The 19,908-nt window shown below is 35.0% G+C and overlaps 1 protein-coding gene across 2 annotated transcripts; it reads left to right on the top strand.

Moving 5' to 3' along the window:
- Positions 1–86: 86 nt before the first annotated feature.
- Positions 87–18,616, top strand: LOC110992649 (cyclin-T). Of its 2 annotated transcripts, XM_022258553.2 has the most exons (9): positions 87–274; positions 4,785–4,902; positions 5,451–5,561; positions 6,483–6,591; positions 7,540–7,676; positions 8,176–8,329; positions 8,655–8,768; positions 9,641–10,653; positions 13,904–18,616. In XM_022258553.2, exons 1-9 carry the CDS (start codon positions 126–128, stop codon positions 13,970–13,972), a joined length of 1,974 nt encoding a protein of 657 aa, XP_022114245.1. In that variant the 5' UTR covers positions 87–125; the 3' UTR covers positions 13,973–18,616. The 2 variants fall into 2 exon arrangements, with proteins under 2 accessions (XP_022114245.1, XP_022114244.1); XM_022258552.2 differs by lacking the exon at positions 13,904–18,616 and having other exon boundaries at positions 9,641–11,026.
- The last annotated feature ends 1,292 nt before the right edge of the window (positions 18,617–19,908 follow it).

Below are 19,908 nucleotides of genomic sequence, written 5' to 3'. Positions count from 1 at the left end.
AATGTTAACGAGTTCTACGTCCGTTTGTCGCTGTCATAGCGCTGTCCCTTTCCCACTAACGCATACAGACGGGAAAGAACTCCCTATCGTGCTGCTTCATACGCAGTCATTGGAAGAACCGTTCAATGGCTGGTGCACAAGAAAAATGGTATTTTTCAAAAGAACAACTAATGAACTCTGCAAGCAGAAAATGCGGCTTAGATGGAGATAAAGAGCTTGCCTATCGGCAGCAGGCCGCAAATCTAATCCAGGATATGGGCCAGAGGCTACAAGTGTATCCTTTTCAATGAGTAAATTTCAATGTTTTTGTCGAGTCATGTGGGCTGAAATGTGCTAAAGTGTCTTTAAACAATGTCTTTTTTACGGAAACAGCGTTATTTCGGGTTAAAATCATATAATATTCGATATAAAAGTGCACTTGTGATGTTTTTGTGAAAAAACCACGACGAACATTCGTGAAGCTAACGGCGTCAGTAAGTCACTTTCGCTTAAAATATCTGGGATTTCCCGTAAGTATGGTTAATATTTTGAATAAGATAAACCTAATATCGATTTTCCTCAATATTACTATTGATCTTATATGTACAAAAAGGCATATAAAACATGAGACATGCTATTTTTTAGGTCAGTGCACCTTGGTTGACCATCGTATGAGTAAGGACGCGCATGCGAGATGACGTATAGTCTGGCTCAAATTAAAGATCTCTTATCTACGCAGTAAACCATTTTCCATGAAACACGTGTTATTGTGTTTTTTAAGGCGTACCACGCAAAATAAATGCATTCCAAGAATTGTCAATGTCACGCGTATTACGATAACGATAGCATATAAACATTGAAACTTAATATTGATACCAGCTCTAGCGCCTTTGTCTGCCCACTATGTGACTTTCCATTGAAATTGCTATGTTTATCTGGGCAATCTATGATCATAACATGCTCCTTGATCTGAAGTATAAACAAGCTATACAGTTTCTTTAAATTTAATCTACAAACATGCTATCCAGTTACATACCTTTAGAAAGGTTATATACAAACAATGAAATATCTGAAGTTAGAAAGCCTAATCAAGCGCTTGATTTAAATACTCCTCTTGCTTTTTATCATAGACAATTTCATATGAACTAAAGAATTGTACACCAACAAAATCACTGACTAGATATTTATTGAAAATTCTGAAAAAAATACAGATATGTTTTATGAGTAGTAATAAGAATTTTAGTTTTGGGATAGTTTAATAGTAGTAATTAATTTCACATAAAAATCTGAAATAACATTAAATATAAGGACATCAAAATATGAATTATTAATATATGCTAACTTTGAGTCTCGAATACAAATCAAAGAAGAATAATGGGTACATACATACATTAAAATAAATTTGAAGCCGTCTGAACCTTAAGCTTGCTTTAGCAAATGCGAACTTTTTATAAAGAACAGCAACTGAAATTAAAATGACAAAATTTAATATTTTGTCTCCAAATATTAAAAAAGTTAACAGAAATTTTTGCCTTTTAGTTTCTCCCAAGTTTTGACAATCTATTTCTGAATTTATTTATTATTCAAATACTAATTTTCCTAAGTCTAAGTCCCTGTAATATAGCATAAATAAGTCAATTAGTAATAATATACTTAATATAAATAAGTCCTTAATATAAAAACCATAACATTTTACACTTCATTATGCACTTTGCATCTTAAAGTTTATAGTGCTTTAGGGATTCCTTTTTATCTTCTGTTCATAGTTTGGCAAATATTTAGAAGCTAGAAACAATTTCAGGTCAAAATTTTCCATTTTGTCTAAATTTACATTATGACAATCATTTGAGCTGTAATATAGGTTTGGTGTGTTCTAGGCTTTTGGCCGTGGATACGCATGAGGCCAGCTAATGTATGTTGGGGATCTTGCAGTTATATATTGTTTGCAGAATTTTTATAATAGTGGTCCTGCCGTTTGAGTTTATGTACCAGACAAAATATTTTTACCTTAGATGGATGAAATTTGTTTGATTGTTATGTTATTTTGTTAAAAAGCATACAAACAAGCACTGTACATACTTAGTCTGATAATAACCCCCCTTAAAATATACCTGGATAACTTAAAATTTTTGTATAATTCTTTGTCAGGTTAATTACCTGCTTATTACAATGAAAAGGTAGTCTGTCTACCTGCTCATGACCATTCAATTTATTATAATACTACCTAGCTTTTTTATAAACTAGAGAAAATGTTTTGAAAATGACAATCATTTAACATTTTTACATTCATTTGATTATTCTTGAAGTGAATTTCTTCTTTATCGGCATTGGAAAAAAAGTTACCGTCACATTTTTCGGTTACGCGTAGATGGACTTGGCACTAAAAATATAATAGTATTCCTTGTGAGATATATGGTGTTTTCATGCAATCATTTAAAAAATGTGATTAAGTAATACAATTAATTTTATCCATTTATAAAGCAGTTTAGTCAATGTTTACTTCAATCTTTGTTTAAACATTTTGAGGCATGTCTTGTATACAAAAATCTTCATGCATAAGGCAAAAACGGATTGACCATAAAAACTGTTGTCCACACCACTGCTTGCACCTTTGTGCAACCCTATCATGAGTCATGGGCAATCATTTATGAAAATTACAACCCTACTTATTTATATATAATAATAACATATACACACAATCTATTATATATTATTAGTACAATGGGCCAGTAAATTCTATGAGAACATATTAATAAATATATGTGATATAATGGAGACAATATAGGTAATGCTTTAATAATTTTTTTATAGTACAGGGGTAAACGGGCTGGAGGCTCACCTCATGTTAAGTGATACCATGGACACTCAATGCCAGAGGGCTCGCGAGTGCGTTGCCGGCCTTTTAAGAATTGGTAGATAGGTAATTATATGTAAACGCCCAAGATGGATTTAATTCACATACCTGGCTTCTATTATTTTCTGAGTAGACTGACTCTAAAGATAAGGTTTTGAACACAAAAGTAATTCCACTGAAACTATATTTTTATAGCGCTGTGAAGTAACCCGTGAACCCCTACCAAGACGCCTTAAATGTTTAGCAACATATAGTGATTCCATATTTATTTTACTCATTGATATCCTGTACAGCTGTTAAATTAATCTATTAATTAGTAAACAAACGATTATTATCTAATACTTACTTTGTCACGAAATAGTACAAAATAAAATGCTTATTTTTAATTCATGAGCCTGTATTTTTTAATTTGAACGGTCCTGAGATCGCATTTATGATTAAATATTAATGCGAAGTTATTATGATACAACTGTTTTGTTTTGGCAGTAAAACACGAATGAATGGAAAAAGTTTATCATACTTCTTAATATATTCACTGATTGAGACGGCATTTCATGAACGTTTGATAAAATTGAAAGTTAAAGTAAAAATAATATAAGCAAAATGTTGTTAATACATAAAGAAAATAGAAAACAATACATTACAACATAAGAATTTCAGATAGTAAGTAAAACCGTATACATACGTAATTATTAACGTCATAGATGTTATTAAAAAATAATATAACCAATATGGCGGAAAAGATTTTTTTTCTTTACACGTAGTGATTTTAGGAATATCACAAAATTATAAAAGAAATGACGACGAAACTGGCCTACGAGTGACAATATCTTTTAAAACACACTAATCCTTATTAACATTTTATTAATTTAATTACAGCGATTTAAGAGTGTTAAGAGCGAAGTTGAGAAACACAGAAAATCTAAAAATGTCTATTAAGTATTGAATATTAGGTTAAAAAAGTGCTGAAATTTGCTTTTTTAAATTTTTTACTAACTAAATTTAATTACTTCATTAGTTTATTTCTTGAAGTATTGTTGTACTATCGCGGCGCCCGTGCGTCGGGTTGTCTCTCTCCCTAAAATGGCGAGGGGGCCGATGGCTGGTGTATGCGGGGTGATATTGATTGTTTCTAGACTTCTACTACGTATTTGCGTGTTGTTCCCATGAGTATGTAAGTGCGTGCTTCTATTTCAACCTCCTGCTGATAAAGGACAAATCTTTGTTTTTTTATTATTTTTATTATTCTTTATTAGTAAAATGTATATTCCTTTTTTTGACGATCATAAGTGTACATTATGTTACCTACATGAATAAAAAAGTAAAAATATGTTTAAATTTTGCTCTTACATAAGTTAATATAAACTTTTCATGGCAAAAATATATATAGAAACCAAGTCACAATGTCTCAAATCTTATAAAATACATATTTACTATTTCCCAACTAGATAAATCGGGTATATATATATATGTGTGTGTGTGTGTGTGTGTAATTTAGAGCACTTTAAGTTCTTAAAATAAGCCTATATGAAAGTGTTGTAGTCATTTCTCAGGCTTTGACCTTATTTTTTTTGCAACTTTCACTTTTTAGTTCATGCATTCTATTTGAATTCTGAATTTCTCTTTTGATTATGTAACATAGGCAGTGTGCTCTATTTCAGTCAGTCCAATGAATAATAATAATATTACAAGCCACAAGACTTTATTAAACAGTTGTATTTATATGGACCACACCCACAAGTGAAAATAATCTTCAAAGCATTTCAAGATGTTCTTTTTTAAGGCAAGGTTACTAATTATATCACATAAATTATTTATAGCCTGCGTTTGCAATGTAAGCGGAAAAAATGTAATGATTTACTGATAGTTTTTATAAATACATATACTTATAGATAGTGTTATTTTTAAATATATGTATGATTTACAAAAAAATTCCTCAACAATAAAACAGTTCTCAATTATGTATCAATACAGCAATAGTGTATATGCATCGCTTCTATGCATTTCATTCATTCACACAGTTTCACAGGAATGCCATAGCGGCTGCTGCATTATTCCTGGCAGCAAAGGTAATTCATTTGAGTTAACAATAGTATAGTAAGTATACACTTTCACTCCCTTGATGAAAAGAGACTTATTGAGAAATACAGACTGAAAGAGGAAGAAAGAAGCTGTTCTGTTCATACATAATGCAGTTAGATGTTGGGGTCTGTGTGATCTGTAACCATAAGAAATGAATCAAAGTTTTTATAGTTATTGAACAAAACCCTTGTAACTTCTTTCTTCTTCTTTATTGTTATTTTTTGTTAATTCTTTGTAGTTAACTCAATATCTGTGGAATCTTGGAACAGAAGAAAAACTCAATGAAATCCGGATCCCTTTTGCATGGTAAAAGTAGAGTAAAAGCTCTGGTCACAGAATCTACATAAATAAAATTGCATAATGTGTTCCTAAGCCCAAAACTCGAAAACCGCTGAAACAATTCAAGTTCATTTTAAAAATATTTCTAGAACTTAAGTATGGTTTTGAAAAGAAACCACTAAAGCAAAACGAAGTTCGCCGTGGCAACCAGTAATTAATACAATATGTTATTCATTTAAGACATTCTCAATTCCAGGTGGAAGAGCAACCAAGGAAGTTAGAATATGTAATAAAGGTAGCACATGTCTGCCTCCACAGGGGTGAGGGTGTTAATACCCTCACCAGCTCGGAGCAGTACCAGGAACAGGTGAGATGAGTTCACTTATTTATAATGCTATCTGACCCGGCAATAGTTGTATTCTCACTCCGCTGGCTTTGCGACCCAAACAGTGTTTTAGCCTTCCAAATTATAAACTTCCAGCTCCCTGTGTCCTGTGCCACCTCCCAATTACTTTAAGCTACAGCAGGTCCTGTTGGTCCAGAGGTACTGTTCACCTTCCACTATACCGGCTCAATTAAGCTTCCTTCGGGCCATTATAACATACATATATATCTATTTACCCTGTTATATTTAATTTATATATATACTGGAGTAAATGAAAAGAAAAAAATTCAGAATTAGAAAAAGAATAAGTTTATTATTATCTATTTCAGAGTAGTGTTAGTATTTATGTACATAAAAGTCTTATTTGAAAGCTGTTGCATAGTCTGTTAATTTTGTATGATGTCTTTTGTTGTATTTATTTTCTCATTTTATTGATATTTGCGATCTTGCGATTTTGCTACCTAGCGACTTTATTATTTAATTGTTATCGTTATTTAGTTAGAATGCTGTGCTAGAGTGTATCATTGTATGGTAGACAAGCTAAAACAACCAATTCATTGATTTGGCCGCTTTTCGTTGTATCGCTTTTGCTGTTCGTTCGAGGGACGTTACATAGAGTTAGCACTATGTATATATCTCTCATTAATTAGATCTAAAAATCAGGCCCAGAAGGCTGATCACCTACTTGCCTAAGAGAAATGACCACAAAGAGATTGTCATTCATCTGAATCCTTGATTTGAGAACTGGCAGTAAATGTAAAATTAGAAGCATTCAATGTATATTTCTTTTTTGACGTTCATAATCGTACATTGTGTTACCAATATGAATAAATGAGTTTTGATTTTGACTTTCAATATCATTCATATATGATTACCATTCATATATGAAATGTTTTCTTCCAGGCCCAAGACTTAGTATTTAACGAGAATGTCCTATTGCAAACACTGGGTTTCGATGTGGCAATCGACCACCCACACACGCACGTCGTACGGACATGTCACCTTGTCAAAGGTGAGCGATGACGTGTTTGACAGTTGACACGTGACATTTGACAATTGACTTCCATTGGGCGTGTGCACGAATGGGTGGTTGGGTTAGAGTAGAATTAAATGCTGTAGAACCTAAAATGTTGTACAGATTTATATTTATATAGTCAATTTAAGTAATGATAAAAATATAGTGTAGTTAATTAGCTATCTAAGGCATAAGTCAGATGAATTGTCTATGCTTTTTATGAAATGGAGAAAAAGGTCTTCGTGATCGAACAGGTTTGTCTTTTCATTTAAATGGAAGTCATATCAAATGGGGTCACTACGTCATTGCTGACATAGAGAAGGTATGTAAAATATATGTAGTTTTAAGACCATAATTCATCCCATTTATAAAACTTCAAAGTGAGGGTATTTTAATTGTAAACTAAAATCTACAAGATTAAGCAGACACGTCGATAGATAAGTTTTCTGTATTTCATTCATAATTTGTAAACTAGATTAGCACATTCTGGATTCGACTTGATTTGACGGTACACCGAGCCTCCTAGGACCTTTTGCTTATGTTAGAAATATTTTTGCTGCTATTAATAAGAATCATTTCTCATTTATACAATTTTTTAAAGGGTGTCCTTTATATTGTAAAAAAAAGGCAATCACATGATCATCTAGGGTGCAAGCTATTATTTCATAGTACACCATTTATTTTATCACACACCCAGGGCCTTAAAGTAAAAGGTACTCATAAACTGCGGACCGGGTATTAAATACCCAAAAACAGGCGTTAAGTCACTGCAGGGTGTATTGTGCCCTGATGTCCCGTTTGTCCTGTGTGGTACAACAAGGTGTAACATACCAGATGCTAAGTTTACGGGGTGTGTGTAAAAACGATAAGAAAATGACATTGAGATTGCCCATACTCCAGACACCCATGAAAAACCCATAATTAATTACCATTTACATATTCCAGCACCGAAGGATTTGGCCCAAACCTCATACTTCATGGCATCTAACAGTCTCCACCTGACTACAATGTGCCTGCAGTACAAGCCTACGGTGGTCGCGTGCTTTTGTATACATTTGGCCTCCAAGTGGAGCAATTGGCAGGTAATATATTTTTGTATTACATGGAGGAGGTTAATGCAACCTAATGTTCAGTGATATGGACAAAGCCGAAAGGACATAATCCCTCTTAGGAATTGGCCTTTGAAGAACTCTAAGTTGAATTGCTTCGGAAAGACCTACCGCTCATGGACAGTAAATGCCAAAGGCCTTGGAGTGTGTTGCTGTCTTTTTAAGAATTATGGTATTTTTTAATGACTCGTTATCTCAAGTCTCAATTCAGTCTTAGTGGTTGTCAAATATGTCAAAGATATGTATTTACTATTTTCGTCAGATTTTAATTAGTTAACTTTCGGTACTAAACTGTTATCAAGTACCGAAGTACTCCAAAAAAGCTTTCTATAGCCATTTTTAATAAGTTACTAAATATAGCTTTTAGCCTTTTTTTTATAAGTTACCGAAACTTGCGCTGTTTAGTCATTTTAAGTTACCGAAAATAGCGTCGAAAATAAGCCATTTTTATTACGTTACCGACAATTTCCAGATCCCGCAGTCGCATGAGGGCAGGCACTGGTTCTCCTATGTGGATAAAACGGTAACAGCTGATCTTCTAGAACGGCTCACGTCTGAATTCCTTCACATATTCGACAAGTGTCCTTCTAGACTGAAAAAGAAGATGATGACCATGTCCAACACCAGTGAGTTATTGTTTTTATAGTTAACAGTAACCTATCTCAATCCATTTTTGATTGTCTAAAATACAGATCTTATATCAAATATTGATTAAAATATGCCAATAACAAATCCACGGATTGATATTACATAGGAGAATCGATCGACTGTCACGGTCTGATTGATAATTAATTGAGATTGTGGATTAATTATTGGGTTGGGGCTTATATCATTAAATAGATACAGAAATCTAAGGCTGAGACCTAAAAGGGTTGCACTGCCACAAGCTTTTTAAAATTATAAATACATATAATAATTTATTACTATAATAATGTGATTAATAAATTCCAGGCGGAAGTTCACCGAACCCACCTCATCCCAGCGTGGTGTCTCCGTTTGATAGGAAAAAGGAATACGCGCTCGGGTCTACTACGAGCGATGAAATCGACAAATGCTTTGATAAAGGTATGCATTAAAAAAAAATTAAATGTGGGGTACCTTACATTACAGTGAGAGGCCTAATGCGCTTGCGACTGTCAGACCTGGGCAGAGGAGAGTCAGTGTTCAGAAACTGAGCAGTTTGTAATGTTTTGAAACAAAAACTACTGGACCGATGTCAAAAATTCATTCACCATCCGCTGCTTAACTGACTGAAATAGGCTATATATATAACATTTTCAAAATAGGGATCTCCAATAGAAATGCAATAATATAAAGCAAGATGTGAAAAAAATATCCATAAAACATTTGTCATCATTTGCACTGTGTAAACTTGATTATAGAACAAAAAAATGTTGAACAATATTATAGATTGTATTTTAATTTGTGTTTTCTGAAGAAATAAATATTCAAACTAAAAATTCCTGACTGATTAAAAAATTATTTTAAATAAGTAAAATAAAAGTTTTATCATACCGAATATATATATGTATATATATATATATATATATATATATATAGATATATATAATAATATAGTCCGACATTGTAGTCTTTCCACTACCACGACATCGGTAAATACACGAGTGCATTGCCAGTAAAAATAAAATATTTTTTTTTTCCAAGTATCCAAAATTTTTATTATTTTTCTCTGTTTTGATTATTCTGAAGATATTGTTTTTTTCTCTTTTACATATTCTAAGGATCATCAACTAGAGAGAATAAAATTATATTATTTACTCGCATAATAATAATTAGTTTAATAAATGTGTACGCTAATTAGTTCTGAAGCTTCTGGCTTTACTCCAGATAAAAGCCACGCTTAACTTAGCTTAGATCGCCAATCTTGGCTTATGCCTATTTTGTGACGGCCTTTGAATCCTAAAATTCTTATTCAGAGTATGAACGCGAAAGGCGCCGCCAACAAATGCCCGGAGGCTATGTGCCGGCGACCTCACAGCCGCAACCACAGAAGATTGATTTCAATTTGTACAGAGAGAAGAAAGAGAGGGAGGAGAGAGAGAGACGCCAACAGGCCTTACGCGCTGGCCCAAGGCCCACCAATCAGCCCCCACAGCCTCACAGACCCCCTACCAAACCTCACATTTGGGCTCACAAGCCACCACACCACAAACCTCCTCCCGAAAAACCTCCCCACGAGAGGCATCGACCCCCCAATCCATTATTGAATCCACCGAACCCCCTCATTGCCCCGCCTAATCCTCCAATACTCAATCCCCTGCAACTTGAAATTCCACAAAGAACGCGCCCCCCATCGCTGTTCTCCCCGGAGAACATCACCCCACCGGCCACGGCCGCCCAGCCCAAAAGACCTCCTCAAATGTTCCCGAAACCCAACCGTCCCCCCGAAAAACCCCAGAGCCCCAAAAAGCGCCCAGACTCGGCGTCCGCCATCCGCGAGATGCAGCCCCCTGCCATCCTCTCTCCTATATCCCCGAAAAAAACCGAGCCAGAACTAGTACCTGTAGTTAAGAAATTGGACGATAGAAAGAAACCGGAAAAAGAGAAACCTGAAATCCGGAACGGCATTGAGACCGACCCGACGCTGGTCTCTAACCTCCTGAAGGAGAGCCTCGCTAAGCCTGCGCCGATCACCGTCCAGACGGAGACGCCCGAGAAGGAGAAACACAAGAAAGAAAAGAAGAAGAAGGAGAAACACAAAAGCAGCAAGAAACAGAAGAAGGAGCGGAAGAAGAGCCCCGAGGAAGGGTTGAGGATAATGATACCGCGGTCTTCGTCCCCCGGGCTAAAGATCAAGATCCCCAAGGAGAGGATAACCATTCCCCCGCCGGGGTTGAAGATCAAAATCTCCAAGGACGTCCTGGAGAACTCCAGGAAGAGACCGAATATGGATGGAGCGCCGCCGCCGAAGTTTCCCAAGCAGTTTAAGGTAGGCAATTATTTTCAGCCGCTGCCCTACTACATGGTTCAGCCGCCGCCTTTCTACTACGGCATGGAGTTCTTCTATAACCCAATGTATCAAAATCCACCGCTGCCTGCGATGCCGCCGCCGCCCGTGCCGCCGCCGCCGCCGGAGCCCTGAAGCCAATTTGACTAACGTTTTTATATTTTTACACAAACAAATATATATTTTAATATATACCTAGGTATTTAAAATGAAATGGTATGACAAAAATGGTATATGGTCAGACAAAAAAATTAAATAAAAATATTTCATGACTAATATATTAGAACCATTTGCAGACGGAAAAATATTTATTAAGAAATAATATTTGTGAATTTTAGACGGAAAAAATATATATTTTAAATTATTCGATACATGTATATTTTTTAATTTTTTTTTATTTGATACTCAAATTGGTTTAATTCTCGATCGTATAAAGTGAAAAACCGACAAATGAGTTATTTTTATAGGTATTTATTTTGTATGTTTTACATTTTTTTATTAAAAAACTGTTTTAAAAAATCTATTTTTCTAAATAATGTTATATATTATTTTTTATATATCTTTATTATTATATAAATAATAGATTTTGAAAGTTTTACATAGTATTTATAAATGTTGCTTGTTGTCTTAGTATTAAAACAGAGTCGTCCATTAAAATTACTCTCCCTATCCCTCTCTCATTATATACTTGTCTATAGAACACTCGCTCCCTATTAAAAGCCACCCTACTTGCCTATTACTACCAAAACTTACCCTTTTTCGATGCCATGCTTACTAATTCCAAGGCCAAAGTAGATCCCTTGTTGCCATGGTAACCTAAATTGATTGAAAATTTCCGTAATATTATTGAATACGCGATACTGCCGGTATTTTAAATAATATTATAATGGACGGCTCTAAGTAAATTTTATAAAATGAACATTCCTTAAAAATCGTTTTAATATTCGTATATTATATATCTTTATTGTAAATAGATTTTAAGTCCTGACTAATAATTATTTTGCATTGTTATATAGCGGTAAAATATAAACAGATTTTTACTTTGCGTCTTTATTAATATAAAGTTTTAAACTCTTGACAGAGACGTTTATAAGTCTCATATATTGTGTGTTAGACGATATAATCTAAGATACTTGTTAGGCAAAAAGTAAAATGATTGATTTTTTTAGAGTTATTTGTACCTGATAATTATTAGAAAGGAATGATTTATTATCGTATTGCTCAACAGAACAGGGTTTATAAGTCGTCTATGAATTGTTTTACTATTTGACAGAGGTTTAGGGGCTTTGAAGCGTCAGGCCAGACTCAGTTTTAACAATAAACATGGAATCTATCATACATTACGAAATGGTTCTATTTAATATATTTTATTTTATATACATATATAATATTTGTAATTTTTATGTATAGGGTCTATTAACGTTATCTATGGTAGCTCTAAGTTGGTCGCGGGAAATGTTTAAGTCGCCTGACAGCTTGTCTTTTAATTGTCATTTAATAGTGACAGATGAGCTAACGTGTTAACTGTCATTCTTAAAATACATTTATGTATACTTGGATACAGTCTCCAACTGCAAGAATGTTTTTAGAAGACATTATTTACAAGAACATGTTATCGTTACTAATCTGTGGCTGTCATGTGACACCCTCAAGCATGCCCAGCGACAACCTCAACCATGAGACTTCGTATGCGTTGAGTGCCATTGTTTTGTTACCATTACGAATAAACGAATTAAATTGTTATACAATTTTAGCTAGTTTAGTTGAATGAAATTTCTTCTGAGAGTTTTTATAGATCAAAGTGCTTAGTTTTAAGTTTTATATAAGGGGACCATTCGGTTTCAATGAATTATTCGCATTGGTTTGACTACAAACCTTTGATTTTTAAAAAGGGTAGATTTTTTGTTGCTAAAATGAGGGTAGATTTTTTTTTGTCGACATGTTAATGACTGCATTTTTGTATGCCGATCACGTTTTATGGGTGGCTATCTAAATTTATTTTTTTAAGGCTACCCTCATTTCTGTCGCACTTAAATTTTCCTTTCGTTTATTGTCATAGATAGAATATGCGTTTAACGTTTGGTTCTCATCTGTAATTGTTTCGGAGTGTGGCCTTTTCAACGTGACTTTGGAAAGGCTCAAGTACTTAAATTGTTATACAGAGATTACTTGTACATATATTTTTTTATTAAAATTGTAATTTTAGGAAGGTTATTTGAATTTCATTTACCTGACACGTCATAAATGTATTAAATTTTGACATAATCTGTAACATTTAAATGCTGTCTTGTTATGGCGTATATTTTTAAAATTTAAATACATGTTTCGGTAAAAAAAAACATAACGGAACAGCATTTTGTAAAACGATATTATCGGTTTTTTAAAGCATGTGTGATTTTAATTGTTGCTTTACCACTGTGAATAATGTAAGCTTGCGCGCAGCTGTGTATCCGTTTCCTTGGGCGATAATTGTTTCAATGAAATGATTTATATGGGACTTTACATAATACTCAACCCCCTTTGCTTGGTGACGGGAAAGATCTGATTATTTCTGGCCCGTTTTAACTTTTTTTTTATTCGAAAATTTTTGGTTTTTCTTGTGGCCAGGTTTTACTTTTTGTCCGTGGCCAGTTATAACTTTATCATTGGTTAGTTTTGGTTATTTTTTTATGTGGCCAGTACTTTTTTATTAATGGCCAGTTATTTTTTTTAATAGCCAGTTTTTAGATTGCACTGTTACTCTGTAAACTTTGAATAGCGATTCCGATTTAAATTTTGCTGTTTTCGATGACGTCATAATTCTTTGGAATTCCTAGTCGAGATCGCTATTAGAATTTATAGAGTACAGGCGCAAGTTATGGCCAGTTTTAATCGGAGCTTTATTGGGTGGTCATTTCTCACTAATCAACACCGTCATGTACCCACACAGTAACATATCGAAGGTATTTCCAAAAATTAAGAAATTCGCTTGGGTTATACTAATGATATCAATAATTTTTAAAGTGACGTAAAGTTAGTCGGCGCGTTATGTGGTCTACATAACGCGCCTCCATTTCATTGCCGTTTTTCCTTTTTTACTAGAATTGAACCTAGGATGAACCTATATCGAATTTAGTTTATTAAAAAAAATCTCTAAAGTCTAGATTGCTGGTTTTTGGAAATACCTTGCGTTGTTCCCTGCCTTGTTAGGAACACCGACACACGGCTGCGCGCTCACTATCGTATTCCGCAGGTCACCGAAAACGGAAATGGACCAGTGAAGTTACGTCACAGTCACAAAGTGACGTCATATCGGCAGTGACGTCATACCGGCAGTGACGTCACGAGGAAGGTGACGCTAGCGCTACGTGTGTCGACGTTCCTCAACAACACATGGACCTCACTAGTGTAACGGTTTTGTTTCATTCGAATTTCTCATAGTTCTAGCGAGACACGTTATAGAACACCGTTGGCGCCAATTCGAAATTTATTTGTTATTTAATCATTTTCAGTTTGAATTTCAAATTGGAGCTTGAACTCGGTACTAACATTTTGTAAACGGGTTTAGCGTAGCTGTTGTTGGGTTTCGAATTTCGAACGTTGAATTCTATTTGGTTTGCTGTTCGAATTTCGAATGGGTTGACACTTTGAAAACGGGTTTTCGAACAATTACGTACATTCTAGAGCGGACTCGGATTTTGACAGTTCGGATGTTCTAGAATGCCATAAACTAAAGCTGTAGTATAATATGCTTCTTCTTGGCTACGAATGCGGGCATTTCATTAAACGCATTTAAACATGTTCACGGCGCCATGGGTGCTCTAACAGAGTTTGATAAACGAATTGTCAGTTTACATCAGGTGAGCCTCCTGCCCGTTTGGCCCCTTTTATATTTGACGAAAAATAAAATCTTTTTATGATGCATGATTCTTTAAGCGTTCTAAGTCTTTAAACACTGGGTGGTGAATTAAAGTAAAGATGATGTCTGGCGATCATCGACCAGGAAATTGGTAAAAAAAATTGGAAATCGAAAAATTGCCATATATACGTCACTTGCCCATACGATACGTTAAAATTTTACCAATAGGATTTGATGTTTAGCATAGTATATATGTAAAATTTCTTTTATTTTTATTGACTATAAGTATCAAAATACGTGACAAATTTATTTTATTTTACTGCTTGGCTTGGCGTAACTTTTTTGGTTTATGCCCACGATCGAGTGCGTCACATGTTTTTAAGTGTCGACAATTGTCTTGAGCGCTCATGATCTAGCTTACTTTACAAATTTTTTTTTGTCAAAATTAAAGATTGACTATTATTGTAAATCAAATATTTTTATAATATCACAGCTTGTATCCATGTATATAGATGTATATAATATGTTTGCAGTAAAAACCATGTGATAATTTGAGGTTATCTCACAAAATGTATTAATATGCGGGTAGATTACAAAAAGAAAAAGTATTTTTTTTAATGAAATAAGTAATCGCTTAAATTTATATTTTACTAAAAAGAACCGGCCAGTATATTTCATAATATAACTGCTGCTACGCCATCTTGCGTACGTGCTGAACGCATGTCTTATTCAACACGTACGTAAGATGGTGTCGCACCAGTCCATGTGACGTAAGATGTTAATAAACACGTAAACAAACGTCTATTGGTCTTAAATTACACATAATTCTATGAAACGCAGTCTCCATCAAAACTAATCTCCAAGACAGTATTCTCAAGCATGTTACATCATATTGACAGGTCCTTCAAGTTTCATACTGCCCACTAGGCTATGATGTGTTTAGTAGTTTATGAGTTAGTGTTCATACAGGCAGACAAACATATTTTATACTGAAGGAATATCTTGAAAAACGTATATTAAAGTGACATTATTTGTAGGTGTAAAATTATATTAAGAATCGGTTATAATATATCGGTATTAATAGTAAAAATCGGTCCAGCCCGGGATTTTGTATGTTAAGTTTTCGTGGATTTAACTGATCGGACTGGCTTTTTAATACAAAAATTTCATCAAAATCGGTCCAGCTGGAAGTTTTCATAGGTTATTTTTTCGAGGATTTTAGTGGTATAGTACGGACGCGGAGCCCGAAGAATTTCGTACAATGACCCCTCATCTTATGTCTTTGTCGCTCGCGCATAAACATATTGCCGTTGCGCTCACACAGATGCAGTGACCGCTGTATTCAGAGATTGTAAACCTTTTAGTCATAACCATAAAGACATACGGTGGTGCACATGTACTTTGGTTTGTTTTGTTATAAGTAGTATATATGTGGTGAGGTCGCAAGATTTAGTTTTGCTAGTGCCGGGTTTAAATTTGCTAGTGCCGGCGGATCTTTTCGTATCTTCATCAACTTCCCATATTGTTTTCAGTAAATCTTCTATATCAACTTCTTGTTTCATGACCGTTGAGGATTGCTCATGATTGACCTTGATGTCAATTCCACCCATAAGGATCCATCCCAGGTATGTATCTTGTGCGTATGGTGTACCTGGTGGACCTTTGATTAATCCCTTCCTTATAATGTTTACATACTCATTGACACCCAACAGCAGATCAATGTTACAGGAGGCGGAATATGTTTCATCTGCCAGTTGAATGCCAGCAAGCTTCTCACTTATAAAATATGCTTGAGATCCTGAGTCTATTAGCGCCTTCAATGTAGTAGTATGTCCACGTTCATTCTTTAAAATTACTATTGCAGTGGCTAATAGTGAAATTGTCTGTTTCCGCCCTGCGTGATAGTGTGACGCAACCATTGCTTGAACTTCCTTTTCTTCTACATTTGCTTGATTGGATGACATCGGTTGATTAGCTACAACATGAGAAGCCGATGCCTCCCCGTAGTTAGATAGATGTAGAAGAGTGTGGTGACGTCTCTTACATACACGGCATGATGTTGGCAAACGGCACCTAAACACCGAATGTCCAACCCCGAGGCAGTTGAAACAGAGCTTGTTTGTTTTGACATGTTCTCTACGTTCGTTTGGTGACATCTTGGTGAATACGTTTCAATAGCATAACGTGTGCGCATCTGTACATAAAGCACAATTTCTTTGCTTTGGTCTTTCTGTGGCTATAACGTGAAGGACTCGTTCCTTGGCAAGCTTTGAAGTAGTGGTCGACAAATCCTGAGAGTTCTCTGAGTAAGAATTTTGTTCCCACTCCTTCTGGGATTCTGGGTCCAACTTCTGTGCGACCAGAAATATAATTACTGGATCCCAAGACTCCGTCGACACCTCCAAATTTTCTAGACTTTGTAATACTTCGTTGGTGGTGTCTAGTAGAGATTTCAGTGGTGTTGCGGCTTGGCTGGTACATTTCTTCTGGGCAAAAAGTCGCTTCAACAATGCATTCACTAATAGACGCTTGTTCCCATATCGATGGTTCAGCGTTCCCCATGCTTGAATGTAGTTATCGCTGGTTACTGGAATGTGCTTCAATAAAGTCGCTGCTTCACCTGTCACACTGGTTTTTAAGTAATGGAGTTTTTCGACGTCGCTTAGTGTTGTACAATTATGGACGAGTGATGAAAACAAATCCTTAAAACTAGGCCAGAGTTCGTACTCGCCCGAAAAAAGAGGCAAATGTATAGCCGGCAGGTGAACTTTCTTATTTTGCAGTTCTTCTGGCGGCGATTATGTACTGTTGTCAGACTCGACTGCCGCCAACATGTCTTAAATCTCCCAACATACACAAGTATAAATCTTCTTGTATAAAAAATTCCTCATTCTCGATGAATAGGGCTATATTTTCGAGTATATTAATTGCCTTTTCGGATTCTGTGGCCATTTTTCATACGTATCAGTCGAAAATCTCACACTAAAACTTGTAAATTAAATGATTCGTCGGCGCGAAAATACTTAAATGTCTTTTAATCTCATCGCTCAGGAATGCAGTTCTTTTGTTTGCGGTAACCGGTTCTCGATACAATGTTATTCAATTTCTATGTGGCTCGAAGTCGACCATATGGTGAGGTCGCAAGGTTTAGTTTTGCTAGTACCGGGTTTAATTTTGCTAGTGCCGGCGGATCAATTAGAGAAACACGTCTTTATCTTTTGAATGTATAATAAAACAACTAAAAACTGAATCACCAATATGTTATAGTATAGTATATAAGTAGTAACGTATCTGGCGAAACATCTGACAGTTCATTAGAAATAGATGCCTCTGACTAAACTTAAATGTTTTTTTTAAGAGTATTTCTGTTTTTTTTACCAAATCTTAGTCGCAATCATAACTTTTCCTTTTTATAAATCCATCAAGCCGTTTAGTCTAAATAAAAATCAAACCTACCGTTTTTAATATTCGTACTTATAAAAAAAATGTTTTTAACCACTGGCAGTAGGCCCAAAGGTCATTGTACGAAATTCTTCGTGCTCCGCGTCCGTACTATAGTAAATGTTGACTTGAACACATGAAAATTTCATCCAAATCGGTCGAACCATTTATGAGTTTATATATTCGTTCAAAGTTAGAGGAATACATTCACATGGTTTTTACTGCATGTTTTAAATTTGTACTGACTGAATTTTACAAAATGTTGGAAATCAGGACTAAAATTCTGAACTACCCTTTTATATATTGTTTTAAATGTAACACTTTCTTGCTTTTTATTATTATTATAATAGTTATTATTTAATAATAGGAGGCTAAGTCAAAATTAACTGAATGTTAAATGTGTAGCCAATGGCTGAATTCTTTGTTTTAAGTAGTTAAATGTGTTTCTACAAAAAGCACCTCCTATGAGAGAGCTATCATGTATCATGGCTTTGCTATGTTTTGTCTCTTTCTAGTTAAGAGGGAGACGGCAATACTTAGCTGTGTTTAGATCATATTTCTGAAAGACTTGTATCCTAAAGAGTGAGAGTATCTCTTTCTTATTGTAAGTTTTAGAATGAGATGGCGTTATGCCACATGTTAACAACATTAAAATACTAAATCGTGTGGTTTCTTTTATTTTTACCTTTTATTTAATTGTTAGGGTCTCAACCCACTCGCAGTAGCGAAGACATCATGAGGGAACTGGTATTAGACCACTGATTGGTTCAGAAAATCTTGCCTATATATCTATCATTTGTCTACGGTCCAAAGTGAGATTTACGCCCGAGTTACACGACGCTAGTTTTACAAGCTAGTACTGTCCTGGCTTGGAACATGCTAGTTTTGTTTACATGAGACTAGGATTATTTCATTGCAGTAACTGAGGTGACCACACGTCCAAAATGAGATGCATGCGAAATAAACACTATTGGACTGAACTACTAAAACTGGCAATTCGCAATAGAAGAAGAGTTACAAAAAGTGTCCGTCTGTCACTGTCTTTAATTCGCCACAGTATTTTTGTAGTGCTGAATCACGTATAGATTCTTAGTTTATACGTCTTAACTTGGAAGGGTGGCGTTCCACAGACAATGGTCAGGATACCCACTTTAAATTAATATACATCCATAGTTTGGGCATCTTAAAATCTCAAAATCACGTCACAGTGACTAAAATAATAAAAACATGGTTCCTGATTACTTGCAAATTAAAAACTAGCTTCGCCGGCCATGTATTTATTGTGCAATAATTAACCGTTTGTTGAGAGAGAAGGAAATTGTTTTCGCTGATAGCTTGAGAAAGGGCTATCGAAAATCATGCTTTTGATGTTCTCTCGAGTTGTAAGAGGGAGATGGCAGTACGTACAGGCCCTCAAACTTGCTGACTGCGTAGCTATAGTCGAACCCTCTGATCTTGTTTTATATCACTATATGAAGTAGATATGATATGATTGTTTAATGGTGCTTCTAAACGAGCCATTAATTGCAGCAAAACACGGCAGTGATTCACTTCTGGGAAGGATATTAAAACAAATACTGCTAAACATTTTGTTGTGCACTCGGTTTGAGAGGTTTATAAAGTCTCAAAATTATAAGTGTCGGCATTTGGGTGTCGCACCACTAGATTAGTTTTGACTTACTGAAGTCATATTTTGAGCTTCACTCTCGTTCTACGGTCTGCTTAAGTAGAATAACGAAGTATTTTTATGAATTCATGTAACAAGGGGCAAACGGGCACATGGCTCACCAAGTGATAATCACTTATCACCTACCAGTCTCACTCACATTTTAAGACTTGATATATGACAGAACCGACTGATTGGTCGGTAGGATGTTTTTCGGTCATCAGTTTACCATCCTTATAAATCTTGATGATAGAAGTACCCTATTCGTAACATAGCATTGAAGAGTATAGTG

The sequence above is a fragment of the Pieris rapae genome, chromosome Z (genome assembly GCF_905147795.1).
Source record: "Pieris rapae chromosome Z, ilPieRapa1.1, whole genome shotgun sequence".
In the NCBI taxonomy this organism is placed as follows: domain Eukaryota; kingdom Metazoa; phylum Arthropoda; class Insecta; order Lepidoptera; family Pieridae; genus Pieris; species Pieris rapae.
The sequence above is the reverse complement of the archived record's forward strand: the minus strand, read 5'-3'. Positions and strand labels throughout refer to the sequence as shown.

Coding starts and splice junctions, on each gene's coding strand:
- LOC110992649 (XM_022258552.2), top strand. CDS start 126: ATGGCTGGTGCACAAGAAAAATGGTATTTTTCAAAAGAACAACTAATG. Junction 6,592..7,539: donor GACATGTCACCTTGTCAAAG/GTGAGCGATGAC, acceptor TACATATTCCAG/CACCGAAGGATTTGGCCCAA. Junction 8,769..9,640: donor CGACAAATGCTTTGATAAAG/GTATGCATTAAA, acceptor ATTCTTATTCAG/AGTATGAACGCGAAAGGCGC.